The sequence below is a fragment of the Octodon degus genome, unplaced genomic scaffold, assembly GCF_000260255.1.
Source record: "Octodon degus isolate 3935 unplaced genomic scaffold, OctDeg1.0 scaffold00206, whole genome shotgun sequence".
NCBI classification, from domain to species: domain Eukaryota; kingdom Metazoa; phylum Chordata; class Mammalia; order Rodentia; family Octodontidae; genus Octodon; species Octodon degus.
The window spans coordinates 3,433,434-3,451,561 of NW_004524782.1; the positions used below are offsets into that span (position 1 = coordinate 3,433,434).

Genomic DNA, 18,128 nt, shown 5'->3' on the forward strand with positions numbered 1-18,128 from the left:
AGATTATGTGGCCACAGAGGAAAGTGATTGACGATCTAACAGTTTTCAATATTCTGTTCTTTTGCTGAATTTCTGGGATCTTTATTATCATTTGTCTGGGTGTAGCTTTATTTTTGTGATAGCTCACTGGAGTTGTATAAGCCCCATTTATCCGCATGGCAGATTTTTCCCCCATTTTTGGGAACTACTTAATTCAGAGCTGAAAACACAAGTGAAGCAGTAAGTGACTTACCCATATAGCACAACACGGTCACAAACCAAAGGAAGCACTTTTAGAATATATTATTTCTGTATGGGAATAAATCTAAAGGGAGGAAATTTGGTGTCAGTTGTCACATACATGTGGGACAGACTTGTTTTCATACATGATCCTCTCTGTCTGTAAAGGACTCTTGTCACTATGAAGTGGCAGAATGGTCTTCAGGCGATTGGTGGGGTGATCATCTCATCACAAATTTTAGCTGGAATCTTGGTGATTTTATCATTTTTTGTTTATTACTACTTATTATCCAAATATTTCAATTTCAAGCACCTGACTTTAATCAACACTTATACTATGAAATCTCACCTATCTTGATTCATTCTACCTCATTACTGAATTAGACTCAATTCTTTTTTTATAATTCTCTAGTACTTACATTGTATTTATCATTACCTTGGATCTTTATGTCTGAAAACTATGGATTTATATAATCCCTGGAGAACAACAGCGGAAAGATATATTAAACATATAATCTGGGTTACAAGATGAGACAAGGAAAAATAATAAGAAAATTTATATTTAAAAAATTAGGGGCCCTGCCCCTTAGCTCAATTCTTTAACTGGCTGCTTCAACAAAGCAGTCAGGCTCAGGTTGCTGTGGTTCGATCCCCACAACACAAGACAGCCAGTCATGCCTTGAAGGCATTCGGAGAAAAAAAAAAATTAAAGATAGAAAGGAAGCTGGGTGTGGTGGCACATTATCTGTAATCCCAGCACTTGGAAGCCTGAGACACAACGTTCACTACAAATTTGAGGCCAACTTTAGGTATATATCAAGATCCTAATTCAAAACAAAACAAAACAAAAACTCAATGGCCTCCAAAAGAATACCCAATACACTGAAAATTTTTGTACAACTGATAATAAACCATGTGTTAATAGTATAATTAAAATAAACATATTATAATCTTTGGAAAATCATTTCAATAACATTGTTTACTCATATATAACAAATAGTTTAACACACTAATTTGAAAATATCTTACACAATATACCAAAATAGTAATTTATTAACAGTTGTTTCATGTTTTGGTTTTGACAGTAGTGGATGTGAACCAAGGGCCTTCACATGAAGCTATAGTCCCACCCCAACCCCTACCTTTTTGTCTTTTTATAAATTTGAGACAAGGTCTCATTACTTCTCCATGTTGTCCAGGCTGATTCAAACCTGAGATCCTAACTCAGCCTCCTAGAGTGCTAGGATTGCTTGTATGCACCAACACATCCAATGGTATAAGCACTTTTAACACTCATACTGTACAAAGACAAGTATGCAACAGGAAATGGTGCAGTCAGTATGTGGAAAATTGGGGTCTTTCCCAACCAAGACGTCAAGAATCTCAAGTAAAACTTCAGAGTGTACTTATGAATGTAATTTTGTTTCTACTGACATCTTTCAAATTTATGTCTTCTTATTCTGCTGCTATGGTTTGTGTCTAGCTGTCCCTCCAAAGCCTCATGCAGTCATGGGGTGGGGACTTCTAGAGTGTGAGACTAATTCATGATCAAGGCTGGGATTATAGGTCTTAGTACTGCTGGGATTATAGGTATGAGTACTTCACTCAGCCTGAATGCAACTGAAAACGAGACAGACTTCCTCTGGAGCCATTGTTGCTGCTTCTGCTCCCTTCGCTCTCTTGCTCTTTGCTGCTACCATGAACTGCTGCTCTCTGCCATGTGCCGCTCTGCCTTGGAGCCAGCTGAGTATGCACTGAAACCTCCAGTAACTGTAAACGAAATAAACCTTTCCTTCCTTCATTTTGGGTGTCCGGTATTTGTCCCAGCAACGAGAGCAGAGTAACTGAGAAATGCCCAGTTGTCAAACTGACAAACTGCTCCTTCTTTTGGCATCAGCCAGAAATTCGTGTTGCATGTGGTTACCCTTATCCAAGCCCCACCCAGAACCATGTAACATTAAGCCAGTCTTCATGGGACTCCTCTAGCCACGATGGACTAACTGGGAAGTCTACTCTGCTCTCCCCCAGATAGTTATCATTCTCATACTTTAGCATTATTAGTCTCAATATGCCAATCAAGCTCTGGGTGGAGTTTCACAAGTGGAGTGGTCCTAAGTGCACATTAACAAAAAATGATCCTTGCTAGGGATGTGGCTCTGTCACAGAGTGCTTGCCTACAGTGCACATGGTCCAGGTATAATCTCTGGCACCCCCAAACACAATACAATGTTTTGGCAACAAAATAACAATTTCTAACATTATCTACATTATGCTTCCTAAAATTATTTTATATGCTTACTGTATTTTTATTTTTACTGTGTGTAGGTCTAGGCATAAACCATGGCAAAATTCATTGAGGATTATACAAAAATATAAAATCTGGGTCTGGTGAGAGCTCAGTGGATTAAGCACCTGCTTAGGCAAGTGCAGGGACCAGGGTTCAATCCCTGGCACCACATGCCACACCAGCTCTTAACCTGGGTCCACTGAGCCAGGCAACCAGTCTGAGTGTGATTGTGCACACCTATAATCGCAAAGCTGGAAAGGCTGAAAACAAAGAGAATCACTGAGTGAGCTGCAGTGAGACCTTATACCAAATATATAAATTAAAAAATATATATTTATGGGGCTGACAAGATGGCTCAGCAGTTTAAATACTATGCTTAGGCAAACCTAGGGACTGCAGTTTGAACCCCAGCAAAATATGCTGTCCCAACCCCACCCCTAAGGAGGGCTGAGTTGGCCACAAAATAAATAAAATTTGGTAAAAGTAGGATACATTCTGAATGGAAATATGCTTGCTAAATGTGAATTTATATATGTAAATGATATTTCAGCTTTGTCTTTTTGAGACAGGGTCTCACTACGCAGTTCAGGGGCTAACCTTGAGCTTAGTTTGTAGCCCAGGTTAGTCTCAAACTCTCAACAATCCTCTTGCCTTAGCCTCCTGAGTGCTGGGATTGCAGGTATATGTCACCACTGTGAGCTTTTGATTGAATTCTTGATGAAAATTTGTCAACTGTCAAGATTACCACTTTTTATTAATCTTTTGTGTTCAACAACTATTGCCATTCAATATGGGAGGCCATAATTTTCCTTATTTCTACCAATTATCAGATCCCAGTAATCAATCTTACCATACATAGCTATGTCTTGATGTCCTGCATAAGTATAGCTATTTCACTCAATTGGTAGAAAAATCCTTTCCTATGACACACAGTGGTCCTATCTAGCCCAATAAGCTTGATGACTCACAGCTCTACCTTACTTTCTACTGTCTCTTAATACTAATACACAAAACAGGAATTTATAATTTAGCACCCATATTCTTCCAGGGAACAAGGATACTCTGATGTGCAGTATAGCGTGGAGCCTAAATAAAGCCTCTGCCACACACATTTACATGGTAAAAGTTTTGTCAGTCATTGTATTTAAAAGGTTTATCTCCAGATCCAATTCTGCAAATTTTGATCTTGAGGCAAAACAAAACTTCTGCCCTACATATTTACTGATTTCTCTCTACATATATCTTATACCTAATGAGTAGTGAGCACGATTTTAAAAATTGCTATGTTCACTGCCATTTGGGCCTGGTGAATCTACAGCCATGCTTAAGAGCTCGCCTATGTTTGGTGTATTTGTAAGGTTCTCTCCAGTATTGTCTGATGAAGTAATATATGAGGCCTAAGTAAAGGCTTTATCAAACTCACTGCATCTGTTAAGGGTTTTCTCTAGAAACCTGTGGTCAGACCACCACCTAAATATCTTGGCACATTCAATACCTTTATTTTCTTCTAGTATATGGTGTGAACATCTGTTCAAAGCATTACATTTGTAAAAGCTCTTTCCAGAATGAATTCCCCGATGCTTAGTTAGGCACAAAAGCACATTAAAGGCTTTGCCACACTGATTATATTTCTAAGGCCTCTCTCTAGTATGAATTCTGATTCACAAGGTGTAAACCTGAAGACTTTGCCACACACATTGCACTATGATGGTTTATCTCTAGTGTGGATTATCTGATCTGTACTGAGACTGGAGTCCTGATTAATTACCCTGTCACATTCATTCCATCTGTGAGTTCTTTGATAAATGATGTAGACCAGTGTCTATATGGCTTGCCACATTCTATACATTTGTAAGTCTTCACTCCAGTGTGGGCTTACATTTTTTTAACCTATTAGGGTCCACAGGGTCTCACTACACAAATCAGACTCAGCAGTGATTCTCCTGTTTACAGCCACCCAACAGCTGGGATTACAGGCACATGCCACCACACCCAGTCTCAATCGCCATTTCAGCATGCCCCCGGGGTCAGGGCCAGCGTGGCACAGTGGGAATAGAACCCTCAGCTGCTGCACTTCACCTAAGCAGGCACTTTAGTTAGCTATCTGGCCAGCCCCATGGACTCTTTCATGATGCCTAAGGTACAATGGCTTAATAAAAGTCTTGCCACACTCCATACATTTGTAAGGTTTTTCTCCAGTATGAATTACTTGATGGTAAGTTAGGCTAGCATGCACACGGAAGGCTTTGCCACATTCATCACATTTGTAAGGTTTCTCCCCAGTATGAATTCTCCGATGACTTGATAGGTGGGAATTTTGACTAAAGACTTTGTCACACAGATCACATTTATATGGTTTCTTTCCAGTATGGATTATCTGGTGTTTATTGAGTTGGGAACCCTGGATAAAGGCTTTGCCACACTTATCGCATTTGTGTGGTTTCTCCCCAGCATGAATTCTTAGGTGAATCCTGATGTCAGACCATTGCCTAAAGGCTTTGCCACACTCACTACATTTGTAAGGTCTCTCTCCAGTATGAATACTCCGATGGCTTGAAAGATGGGAATTCTGACTAAAGACTTTATCACACAGATCACATTTATACGGTCTCTCCCCAGTGTGGATTAGCTGGTGTTTACTGAGATGGGAACCTTGAGTAAAGGCTTTGCCACACTCAGTGCATTTGTAAGGTTTCTCTCCAGCATGAATTCTTAGGTGAATTCTGATTTCAGACCAATGCCTAAAGGCTTTGCCACATTCATTACACTTGTAAGGTTTCTCTCCAGTATGAATTCTCCGGTGGCTTGAAAGATGACAATTTTGACTAAAAACTTTATCACACAGATCACATTGATATGGTTTCTTTCCAGTGTGGATTATCTGGTGTTTACTGAGATGGGAAACTTGAGTAAAGGCTTTGCCACATTTGTCACATTTGTATGGTTTCTCTCCAGCATGAATTCTTTGGTGAATCCTAATGTCAGACCACTGCCTAAAGGCTTTTCCACATTCATTATATCGGAATGGCTTTTCTCCAGAATGAATACTCACATGATGCTTAAGGTTTGAACGACTGATAAAAGCCTTTCCACAGTCATGACATTTGTAAGGTTTCTCTCCAGCATGAATCATCAGATGGTTAGTCAGGCTGGAGCGTATAAAAAAGGCTCTTCCACACTCATAACATTTATGTGATTTCTCTCCAAAATGGGTTCTTTGATGATCCACTAAACTTGAATTTTGGATAAATGCTTTACCACATTCATTACATTTGTGTGGTTTCTCTCCAGTATGAGTTCTGTGATGTTTTACAAGTTGTGACTTTTGGAAAAATGCCTTGCCACACTCACATTTGTAAGGTTTTTCGCCAGTATGGGTCACCTGATGGTTCATTAGGCTTGCACGCACCCTAAAAGCTTTGCCACACTCATTACATTTATAAGGCTTCTCTCCAGTATGAACTCTCTGGTGATTTTCAAGGTGTGAATGTTGACTGAAGACCTTGGGACACCGATTGCATGTGTATGGTTTCTCTCCAGTATGGATCCTACCATGACTTGCTAAGTTTGACTTCTGACTGAAGACCTTGCCACATACCTCACACTTATATGGCTTCTCTCTTGTATGGATCATTAGATGTCTGGTGAGATGAGAGCCCTGATTAAAGGCCTTGCCACACTCACTACATTTGTAAGGTTTTTCTCTGTGAGCTTCCTGGTCTTGTGTGAGTAACAAAGGTTGGAGAGGATTATTCTCATGTATCTCTGCAACATGAAAATTGACTCTTGGAGAAACTGCTGGAAGTGGTGAGAATGAGGAACCAGTAACACTAGATTCCTCAAGCTGACTACATTCATAAATCTGACTTTCACTGTGAAGTCTCTCAATCTCAGCTAGCTGTGACCCACAGCTTAATTCAAGCTGACTTTCAACAGATGTGTTTTCTGCAGGTCTTCTACATTGATGTCTTTTGCAAGTGAATTCATTTCTTTGCATTACAGGTACTTTTTGGTAATTTCTTTCATCATTTCTCACCTGACATTGAATATCATGCATTTTTTCCCAGACTTCCCAGACATAAAAGTCTTCGATGTAATGAATTTCATGTTTTTCCAGTATCTTTCTTTGGGATATTTCTCCTGTGCTATTCTTGTCTGTAGGTGGTAATTCCTGGATCACATGTACAGGACAGAGATCTATAAGGTAAACAGAACATAGACTTCCTATTAATGAGTGTCTTTTTTTTTTTTTTTTTTGAGGTGTTGTTTGTTGAACCTAAGGGTTCATGCATGCTAGGCAAGCACTCTACTACTGAACTATATTCCTAGCACTTAATTAGTATAAATTCTATAAATAGTATACATTCTTTCCTTAGTACTCCAGAATTCATACCATTCTCATATGTAAAATATATATTTGATCTTATTTTTTTTTTGGGGGGGGAGGAAGGGTCTATAGGGCATTCAGGGTCTCACTACTAGATTGGATTCATAGTGATTCTCCTGTTTACAGCCTCCCAAGTGCTGGCATTACAGGTGCGTGCCACCATGCGAAGTGTCAATCACCGTCTCAGTGCACCCTGGGGGCAGAGCCGGCACAGCAGGCATGGGGATCGAACCACTGTCCCCTGCACCTGCTTGCAGGAGCTTTAATCTGCTAAGCTATTTGGCCAGCCCTATTTGTTTGACCTTGAGTCCAATGATCTCCAAAGTCTTAGTTTTTCCAGCATAAACTCTAAAACCTGAAGCCCGAAGACTCATCTAATTCAGGCCGGGGTGAGACTGAAAGTATAATTTATCCAAAGGAAAACTCTTCTCTAGGTGAAAAACTTTGAAATAAGTCACATGGTTCCAGAACACAGTACACTGTCACTCAGTGATGAGGACACACTGTGAGATGATTTCAACACTGCAAATGTCGCAGAGTATTCCTTTATACAACCTACAGTAACCTGTTATGGCTTCCTACTCATTGGGCTATCTGGCACATACTGTTAGGTCTAGGCAACATGACTGTGTCAGCTCTGTGGCCAAAGAACCGAGCCCTGGACAGAATGAAGAACAGGAGCAAGCCAGGAAAGCAGCTCAGCGGTACAGTGCCTGTCCGGCAAGTGCATGGCCCTAAGTTTGGTTCCCAACAACAACAGTTTGAAAAAAAAGACCACAAAAAAAAAAAAAAAAACCCTTTAAAAGAGAAGAACAGAAGTGTCTGAAAGGAAAGCGATCCCTCCCTGCACAGCACAGTCAAGGAACCAGAGTTGACAAGAGCCAGGATCAGTGCTGCACGTCATGCCAGAGACTTGCCTTGATCTGTGAGCTGCCCAAAAGATACATATTTGTAGGTCTGAAGAATGGAGTGATGATGGGAAGAAAATTTTCTCTCTTCTTTTTCACGAGCTCCAAGGAAATAAACTTTTGTTTTCACAAAAACATGCTTCAACTTAGGGAGAGTTTTCCAAACACTACGTAATGATACACTTCCTGTTTGCCTATCCGGGTGCTTACCTGTGCTCATGCCTTTGACATATTCCCACCCACTTGGTGTTTTTGCTATTTTCATTTCATTCTCCACAGTCCAAGGCTCTTTCCCATGCTCCAACATACAGATAACATTCAGATTAGGAAGACAGATTCCTGCTCATAAAAGAAAAGAATGTCTTGTGACTTTTCTAGAACATAATTCTAGTTCTTTGTTTAGGTGGGGGCAGTGGACATTATAGATGACTTGAAAGAAATATTTCACACATTCGGCTACTGGCTGCCTCCTTTTGAATGCTTAGGGTATATTGTAATATGCATCTAGTTCTCTCCTAAGATCTACTGAATCACAAGCAGACATGTAAAAAAAAAAAAAAAAAAAAACAAACTAGACATTTTACAAGTCTGCTATAAGTCAGCACTGATGGTACATGCTGTAATTTGAGCATTTGAGATGCTGAAGCAGGAGGCTCAGGACTTTGAGGACACCCTGGCTTACACAGTGACTGTAAGGTGCAAGGCTAGCCTGAGCTACATAGTGAGACCATCCTTTTTTTTTTTATACCAGGGAATGAACTCATGACCTTGTGCTTGCCAGGCAGGCGCTTATACCACCGTACTATCTCCCTAGTGCAGTGAGATTCTATCTTAAAAAAACAAAAGGACAAAAAAACCTAAAAGTCTAATGAAACAAAAATGTCTGCTGTAGGCTATGTGCTTACTTTATCTCTGAATTTATCAATGACACACTGAGCAGTTCAGAGCCTCCCTAGACACACATAAGGAAAATGCAGTCACAGGGCAGACCCCAACTTCTGCAAGGAAGTTCTCCTCACCCAGTGAGACCAGATTCCTGTAGTTCTCCATTATCACCTCCTGGCACAGAGCCCTCTGAGTAAGGTCCAGGGATTCCCACTCCTCCTGGGAGAATTCTACAGCTACATCCCTAAAGGTCACCTGAACCTGAAACAACAACAAAAAATATCATACTTTGACAAGGGCAGGCAGGGAGAATTATCATCTTCAACTAAAATGACTACAAAAGAGTGGTCCAAAGATTAATGTGTTTTAATTGATTCATGTAAAAGTACATTTAAGCAAATTATGTCTCCAATTTTATTATACTTGTCTACAAGAGGCTGTGGTATTCTCTAAATCACTGAGCTCTCCTTTTTGTGGAACATATAAGGAACTTATGTAGGAAAAATTAGCCACAACGCGATGTTCTACACTCATTACCTTGAATTATAACGCAATGATTTATTCAGAGATAACAGAGTCTATAGTGGTTTTAAAGCAAAAGGTCAGAATCTAGAAAATATGATGGTGGCACCAATGGCAATGATTAAAGCATCTGAATGCTTCCCATATGCTAGGAGTTACTTCAAACTTTACATATACTAATTCAGATAGCAACATAACAGCCTATGAGGGGAAGAAATGTTCCCATCTTACTGGGAGATAACCGCGTCACGGAAACAAACTCATCTCGGGGCAAACAGCTAAGAAGTAGCAGTATCGACATCTGAATGCAGGTGGCCGGGTTCAGACTTCAACCTAAACAATCAATCAGTAACACACACAACATCAAAAGTACTCTGACTGCTCCCTAAGAGACTTACAACAAGTTCAAGCCTATTGACACGGAACGGCACACATGTAGATATGTAACAAGTTAGAATCTTACTAGGATTTAATTGGCCCATGTGATAGTGCAAGGAAAATTTTAAGGTGGTGGAAACTGTGTTGAGACACCCTGTCTCAAAACAAAAAAAAAAAAAATAAATGGGCTGGCAATGTAGCTCAGTGGTACAGCACCCCTGGGTTCAATCTGCAAGGATTATGGAAAACAGAAAAAACATTAGACAGATGATGTACCTTTTATAAGTCCTGGATTTGTGTATCCCTGTATTCATGGACACACATCTGCAGTGTGATTGAAAAATACAGTGTGTGTAAATGTTTAAAACTTATTACAGTAAACAACACATGAACATCAACCTCCCTCAAAATGTTCCCTCTTATTCCAAACACACTTATCTCCCGGTTCTTGTCACTTTCTAAGGCAGTTCTGGAAGTGTTTCTTTGCTAGCGTCTTAAGTTGTGCTGCCATGGCTGCTTTGATGCCTTGAAACAATTCAAAATGCTTTCCTTCCACTATCATTCTCATTTAGGGGGAGGACAAGGAGCAACGCCACAGCTGACTTGGTGAGTAACATGTATAAGGACATACTACACTGTTCTTGCAAGCCAGCTTTTCTGCTGGACAGCACTTCAAGGCAGTATCCACTGTACTTTCTGTCATGCCTCATAAAGACGCAAAAGAAGACTTTCGGCACTGCTTCAGGAAAGCACAAGAAAAACGAAGAAACAAAATCAGAAAGGGATAAGAGCGATGCTGTCAATGTATTCCAAGTGAGAAAAAATAGTTGAGGGTGACTGACAGCAATGTGTCTTGTACCGTAACACATTTTTTAACTTAAATATTCACTATACTTTTCAGTCGCCCCTTATATGACTAAAAGAAGGCTTAACTTATAATTTTTCAAAATTTATATAGAAACATTATATGTTCAATAGAAATTATTTTAATTCCCCAATTTTGTCTTTTCCCAGGCTAACGACAGGCATGAGGTGGTCTCCCATGCTGCAGCAGCAACAAACTGGATCTCCCAGTCAGCAAAGCATAAAAATTTAACAAAGAAACAAAAATAAGCTGAACAAATAAAAAACATGAAGAGAGAGGAAAGGAGAGGAAAGGACTCACTGGATACCACCAAAAAAAACTGCCCACCAACAATACTATGTCTAACAAAACTGTCCTTCGAGACCTGTCTTGTCCTTCATGTTGAAGCAAAAGGACAATGAACAGCAACAAAAATCCATTTAAAAATAGACAACTCCAAAATATAAATGATGAACATCTACAGATCCTGCACTACTTAATATTAAATGTACAAATCACTTTCACACCTGATAAAGAATTTCAAAAAGTGTGAAGTTAATTATAAGTCTAATTAAAGCACACATAATACAAAGTGGTCATTTTTTGTGTCACTGGTTACAGAGGGAAAAAGTGAAGGGGTAGATTTTCTATATGTGGTCACTTTAACCTGTCACCTACTTCAAACACACTGTTATAATCTTAAGGTGTTTTAGGTCACTGGACTTAGAAACACACAAAAAGAATCTACAGAATATAGACAAAAGGAACTGAGAAAGTAATCAAAACACATTGTTACAAAAAAAAAAAAAAAAAAAAGTGAGCTGGGTTACAGACATAGATCAGTGGTAGAACACTTGCCTAGCAGGTACAAAGCCCTTGGGTGCAGTCCCCAGAGCAAGTAGATAATTAATTAACTAAGGAGGACAGCAAGGGAATTTGGGAAGGAAAAACAAAGACAGTCACAGCATAATTAGCAAAGTATCAACAGTAAGTTCTTCCCAATTAGTACTTCTTTAAACATAAATGGAGCGCCAGGAGTGGTGGTGCATACCTGTAATCCCAGCACTTGGGAAGCTAAGGAGAGAGGATCTCCATGGGCTGGAGACCAGGCTTGGCTACACAGTGAATCCGAGTCCATTCCAAAGACCTTCCTTTTTTTCAAAAGAAAAAAAAAAAAAAAACAAAACACACACACACACGCATATATATATACACACACATTGTTGAATGCATATAAAAAATGAGACAACTGTATGTTGAGTACAAGAGACTCATTTTAGAGCTAAAGAAACCAATAGGGTAAAATAAAAGGGTAGAAAATGATAGTCCTTGCAAATGGAAACTTAAAAGAGCAGGAATAGATTCAAAGTCACAAGCTGTCATAGGATACAAAGGATATTATATAATAATAAAACTGTCACCAGGAAGACATAAGAAACTTTTGTTTTTTTCTTTTTTTTTTTTTTGGTACTAGGAATTGAACCAATGGCCCCTTCCATACTAGAAAAAAACGGCTGCATAAGTCCATCCCCAGCCCTTTCAATTTTACTGTGAGACAGGATCATGGACAGTTGCCCAGGCTGGCTTCATTGCTGTCATGTTCCTGCCTTGACCTCTTGTCTAGATGGGATGACAGCATACGCCATCATGCTTGGCCAATAGATTTTCCAGTTTTGTTTTTGCTATTTATTCTATTTTGCTTGGAGAAGATATTCTGTAAGACTTCAGTTTTAAAATTTGTCAAGATTTGTCTCCAAGGCCAGAACCTAACCTCAAAGAAAAAAAAAAACTGGGACAGGGATGCAGTTCCGTGGCAGAACACTTGCCTCACGGGAGATGCCTCAGTTCAAGCAAAAACCAAAACAACTCACTCTTAAAAATACCCCATGTCAAAGAAAAAAAACACATTATTCAAGAACTATCTGGAGACAAACTAAAATACAATATGCCAAAACTTACGAGAGACACAGTGAATGAAGTAGTAAAACTAAAGCTTTTAGACTAAACATTTAAAAAGAAAGATCATATATATATATATATATATATATATATATATATATATATATATACCTAAACACTGTATGGTACCCACAACTACATAAAATTTTTATGATCTTTTTCGTAAAACTAATGTGCTTGTTTTTTTAAAAAAAAAAACTTTTAAAAAGACCATGTCGACAATCTGATTTTTAATTTCAAGAATGTAGAAACACTAAATGCAAAGTTAGGAGAAGGAGAGAAACAATAGGTTAGAGCAAAGGTAAGTGAAGTAGAAAACTGAATAATAATAGAAAAATCAAAATAACCAAGGGTTGCATTTTGGAAATGATCAATATAGCTGACGAACCCTTACATAGACTAGTTGAGAAAGACTTAATTCAAATTAGGAAAGAAAGCACATTATAATTGATGTCTCAAAAACAGACACTCCTATATACAACTGTATACCAACAAACTTTTACCTAGAAGAAATGAGTACATTCTTAGCAATAGAAAACCTACCTACACCTATACATAAAGAAAAATAATTCATAAACCAGGCCTAGAAGGCTTGTTCCAAGGCCCCCAGAGATGCCTGAAGCTGTAAGCAGTACCAAAACTTCTGACAGTTTCCTGGGACCACGGCCAGCAAAGCCTTTTCTCATGGTCAGTGTCACTGGGTCATCCTCAGTGGAGCCCAGAGGGGTGAGCGAAAGCAAATTTATGAGGCAGGAACAACCAAGCAGCACAAGATTGACTTTACCTGAGCAAAAGCCATTAGAGACTTCTTTTCCTTCACTTCTGAACCTCTGCCTCGGGCAATGTAAGTCTTTGGCAGTCAATCTGGAATGGTGAAAAGAAGTTACATAAGGCTCAGGATTCTACAGACCCACTTCCAGAGCTACAGGGCCGGAAAGACCTAACCGTGTACAATGGTGATACTCCACTATCACGTACCTGGAGGGAAAAATCTATAGCTGAGTTTCCAGAACTCACTTCCTTCTAAAGAAGCCCATGTGTAAACCACAGCATTGGGATCTGAGCTGAACTCAGGCTTCAAGTCACAGACTCAGCCCTGGCCAGGATGGAGGCAGAACGTAGCCTCTCTCACCCACCAATGGCTCCCAGACGGACCTCAGCCTTCAGAAATGGAGGGCACACTGCCTGGGCACCCAAAGGTGAGTGCAGACTAGAATCACCTCGGGCAGCAAACAGTACCGAAGGTGGACCCCAATGCTGCTTTATGGATGACAATCTCCAGTATGTGGGCAGTTAAGATGCACTTATAAAATGCTTCAGATCTATAACGGGAAGCTAAGGTTTAGCACTACTTAGGGGAGAGGGTGAAATTTAAAAAAAAATAAAATATCACATATATACTGATTATCTTATTCAAAATGCTTGGGACCAAAAGTTTTCACACTGCGCACCTTTTCTGGATTTCACAATTTTGGCATCTACATAACGAGATATCTCTAAGCAGGAAATTCACTTCTAGTTCAAGTAAACGTTATAAAAATAGCCTGAAGGTAATTTCATCCATTTTTGTCTACATCGCATGAGCTGAGGGGCTAGAGATCAATTTACTAATCTATCATGCCTTTGCGACCGAACCTTCACACAAACCTCTACCTACAGAGCTTGAGTTTCTTCCTAGGCAAAGAGCACCTCCAACTGATAGGAAAGTACTGCATCAAACTGTAGAGGACAGAAGGTCCCCCACTAAGATCCATCCCTGTCTGCACCTTACATATCTCATCATCTAGCTGTTCATCTGTGTCCTTTATCAGAGTCTTAATAATACAATCAACTGGTAAATACCAGTGTTCCATTTCTGCGAAAGGTCCTTGCAAATTCATTAAATCTGAGGAGGAAGTGATCAGCCAAAGGTCAGAAGCACAGACGAAAACCTACTACCTGTGATTGACACCTGATGCGCGCAGCAGTCTTCCAGGATGCAGTCCGTAATCTGTGGCATCCCCAGCTTTAATTTCAGGTACATACATGAATCACATTACAGGAGCCCAAGTGGTGGCACTGGAGAAGCGCTTGGTGCATAGCGGGGAGAGCCCATTCATCTGGCATCAGAAATGTTCGGTGTTATAATAGAAAAGCTTTTTTCCTAGTTAATTCTGGACGGTACAACCTCCTACAGTAAAAGTGGAAGGTTCAGGAAAAAAAAAAAAACACGCAGAGCAGGCTGTGGGCAGAAGGGAGAGTGAGGATGTGGCTGGAATCTACTGAGAGTGCGGTATGTCAAATCTCAGATCTCTGTGGAGAGGGTGACAGTAGTACAAGGAATTAAGGAAGCGAAGGCACGGCCCCTCACAGCAGAGGTGCCAGGGTTCTAGGCAGAAGGGCAGCCCAAATGACAACCCTGAGACAGAAAAAAGTTTGGTCCTAGGGAAAAGAAGAGCGGTCCATGTGGCTGGAACAGCGCAGCGAGTGAGAACACGGACAGAGATGTGAACCAAGACCCAGGAAGCAGCACAGGCAGGGCGGAGGCTTCTAACATTAGCTACCCACCCTTGAAAAGAATTGGGAAACTACATGTCCCCTCAGCTGTTTAAAGCAGACATCTAATCTTCTCTTTAACTTAAAAGGACTGGGAGTATGGCTCACTGGGAGAACACTGACGTGACATCCTGCAGGGAAATTTAAAAAAATTAAAACTCCTACAAATAACAAAATATATTTTAAGGACAATCCCAGAGTGTCAGCCTGGCCTGACATGTGGAGGCTTATAGGAGGGATATGCGTAGGAAAACTCGACCACTTTCCGAGTTAGCTACCATCATTTTGAGAGGCTGAGACCCGAGAATCACAAGTTCGAACCTCACCTGAGCAACTCCACAGACTCTGTTAAAATGTTCTTTTAAATACATTTTAAAATACTGTACAGTGCCAAGGGCCTGTGTCCAATCCGTAATCTCACAGAAAATCAAAATCAAATCACTTTGGGAGACCTGAAGGGGTCGAGGCTGGTTAGAAGTCCCAGCACAGATGCCCAGGACAAAACTGGATTGTAGGTTCCGGGAGCTCAAGGGAGAGAGGCCTGGACGGAGTGGCAAACGGAGAAACAGAGGGAGGCAAGGGGCCTGCCCAGAGAGCAGCACATTTCCGCGTGGTGCAATAAGGGACACAAGCACCCCGAAGTCAAGGGACAGGTCCAAGTCAGGTCACTGCGCGGGGTGTGGGGGTGGGGGGTGTAGGGGTAGGGGGATGGGGGGATGGGGGGTGAGAGAGGCCTCCGCCGCCCGGGCGGAACCCGCCAGGAGCGCCTCGGGTGGAAGGGGCGGGGCAAGAACCCGAAGATCCACAGCAGGGGACCCCGAAGAGAAACAAACCCACGCTGAGCGCCTCAGCCTTCCTCGCGCAGGAGCAGCGGGTCCGCCGGGAACTGCGGTGCGGAGGGCAAGGCGGGGCGGGCTGCAGCGAGGCCCGCGGAGGGGTGGGCGGGGCGGGATTACGAGGCGGGTGAGGGGTCTGGCGACGCCGCCCGGGAAGCAGCGGGCGGTGGGAGGCGGGAGGGGCGAGGGGGAGGAGGCGGAAAAGGCAGGAAACAGGGCGGTGGGCGGGACAAGGGGCGGGGCATAGAAGAGCAGGGGCGGGGCCGCAGGAAGGGGGCGGGGCTTGGGCTGCAGGCCGGTACTTTCAGCCGCTTCTTTTGGACAGCTCAAATGTTGGGTCATGACTTGGGGGGTTTCTTTGCTATTGCTTTTTCCAATTATTTGTGGTGGTAGTGGAGATTGAACCTTACACACGTTTGCAAGCACTCTACCACAGAATTACATCCCCAGTCCCGTTGTCTTTAATTACTCAGCCACCCTTTGTCATTGGATTTGGAGTCTAATCCATTTGCATAGACATTGATAGGTACAGCACTACTCTCATTCTGTTCATTGCTTACTTTCTAGAAACATATACACATGTGGCACCAGTGACAAATATGCCAGTCCTTTTTATTTTTTGAGACAAATTCTCCTTTAAACTGTGCAGGATATCTTTCAACTAGTGATCTTCCTCCTGCACTCTCTGCAGTAACTGGTGTCATAATCTAAATGGAGAAAAACTGAAAACATTTACTCTCTCCCTCCCTCCCTCCTTTTCTCTCTTTTGCATTTTAGGGAAGAGTCTACAGCGTGTTCAGGGTCTCACTAGTAGATCAGACTCATAGTGATCCACCTGCTTAAAGTCTCCCAAGAACTGGGATTACAGGTGAATGTGCGCCACCATGCCCAGTCTCGGTCTCAGCGTGCCCTGGGGGCGGGGCTGGCACAGCAGGCCCAGGGATCAAACCCAGCCCCTGTGCCTGCTTGCAGGTGCTTTAACCCGCTGAGCTATTTGGCTGGCCCAACTATCACCACATCTATTCAGTGTAGCTCTGGAATCATAAGCTAGAGCCATTAGACAAGAGAGAGAAATGCAATGAAGAAGAATAGGTAAAGAAGAAGGTAAACTATCATTATTTGCAGGTAACATGATAGTCTACTTGTAAGAGCCAAAAAACTCCACCAAGAAGCTCCTAGAATTAATCAACAAACTCAGTATCATAGCAGATACAAAGTCAACACCCAAAAATCAATAGCATCCCTCTATACAGGCAACAAACTCACTGAGAGAGAAATTAGAGAAAAAATTCCTTTCACAATAACATCCAAAAAACTGAGATATTTAGGAATTAATCTAACAAGGGAAGTAAAAGCTCTATACAATGAAAATTACAAACCTCAAAGAGATTGAAGAGCATTTCAGAAAATGGAAAGACATTCCTTGCTCCTGGATAGGAAGAACCAATGCTGTGAAAATGGCCATGCTCCCAAAATTGTTACATAGATTGAGAGCAATCTCTATGAAAATACCATCAACATACCTCACAGATCTAGAGAAAACAACCTTAAAATTTATTCAGAACAACAAAAGACCTAGAACTGTAAAGGCTATCTTAGAAACAAAGGCAAGACAGGAGGGATTACAATCCCTGACTTGAAATTATACTACAAAGATACTGTGATAAAATCATCCTGATAATGGCAAAAAAAAAAGTAGACCTGAGGATCAAGGGAACAGATTAGGAGATGCAACACAATGACAAACACACATAGCCATCTTTGACAAAGGGGCCAAACATGCTCACTGGAAGAAAGATAGTCTCTTTAACAAATGGTGCTGGAAAAACTGGCTCTCTACATGCTGGAAACTAAACCTAGATCTGGGTCTATTGCCATGCAGTAAACTAAAGTAAAAATCAGTTAAATATCTAAACATTAAACCGTAAACACTAAATCTCCTGGAAAAGAAAGTAGGTGGAAATCTTGAAGACATAGGAGTAGGCAAAGAGTTCACAAACGAAAACCAAACTGCACGCGAAATACTGCAAAGAATCAACAACTGGGATCTCATCTTATGCAGAAGTTTCTTCATGTCAAAAGAAGTCACCAACAGAGTGAAAAGACAATCCACAAATTGGGAAAATATCATGACCAACTCAAACAAAGGACTTCTATCTAAATTATATAAAGAACTCAAAAAATTGAGACCCCAAAATTTAAAGACTCAATCCAAAAATGGGCATCTGAGATGAATACACACTTTTCAGATGAAGAAATATAAGTGGCAAATAAATACACGAAAATGTGTTCCACACCACTGGCCATTTGAGAAACGCAAATTAAAACAACACTGAGATATTATCTCACCCCAGAAAAAATGGCTATC

General features: G+C 41.0%; 1 protein-coding gene across 4 annotated transcripts; it reads right to left on the bottom strand.

Annotated features, from left to right (window-relative positions):
- Window positions 1-4,498: 4,498 nt before the first annotated feature.
- LOC105744007 (zinc finger protein 665-like) lies at window positions 4,499-15,845 on the bottom strand. Of its 4 annotated transcripts, none has more exons than XM_023704857.1 (6): window positions 15,762-15,845; window positions 14,328-14,488; window positions 13,174-13,253; window positions 8,821-8,947; window positions 8,012-8,140; window positions 4,499-6,703 (listed from the first exon to the last, which is right to left on the bottom strand). In XM_023704857.1, exons 3-6 carry the CDS (start codon window positions 13,186-13,188, stop codon window positions 4,599-4,601), a joined length of 2,376 nt encoding a protein of 791 aa, XP_023560625.1. In that variant the 5' UTR covers window positions 13,189-13,253; window positions 14,328-14,488; window positions 15,762-15,845; the 3' UTR covers window positions 4,499-4,598. The 4 variants fall into 4 exon arrangements, with proteins under 4 accessions (XP_023560625.1, XP_023560627.1, XP_023560628.1 ...); XM_023704859.1 differs by having other exon boundaries at window positions 14,328-14,458; window positions 15,719-15,803; XM_023704860.1 differs by having other exon boundaries at window positions 14,328-14,447; window positions 15,762-15,797.
- Between the last annotated feature and the right edge of the window lie 2,283 nt (window positions 15,846-18,128).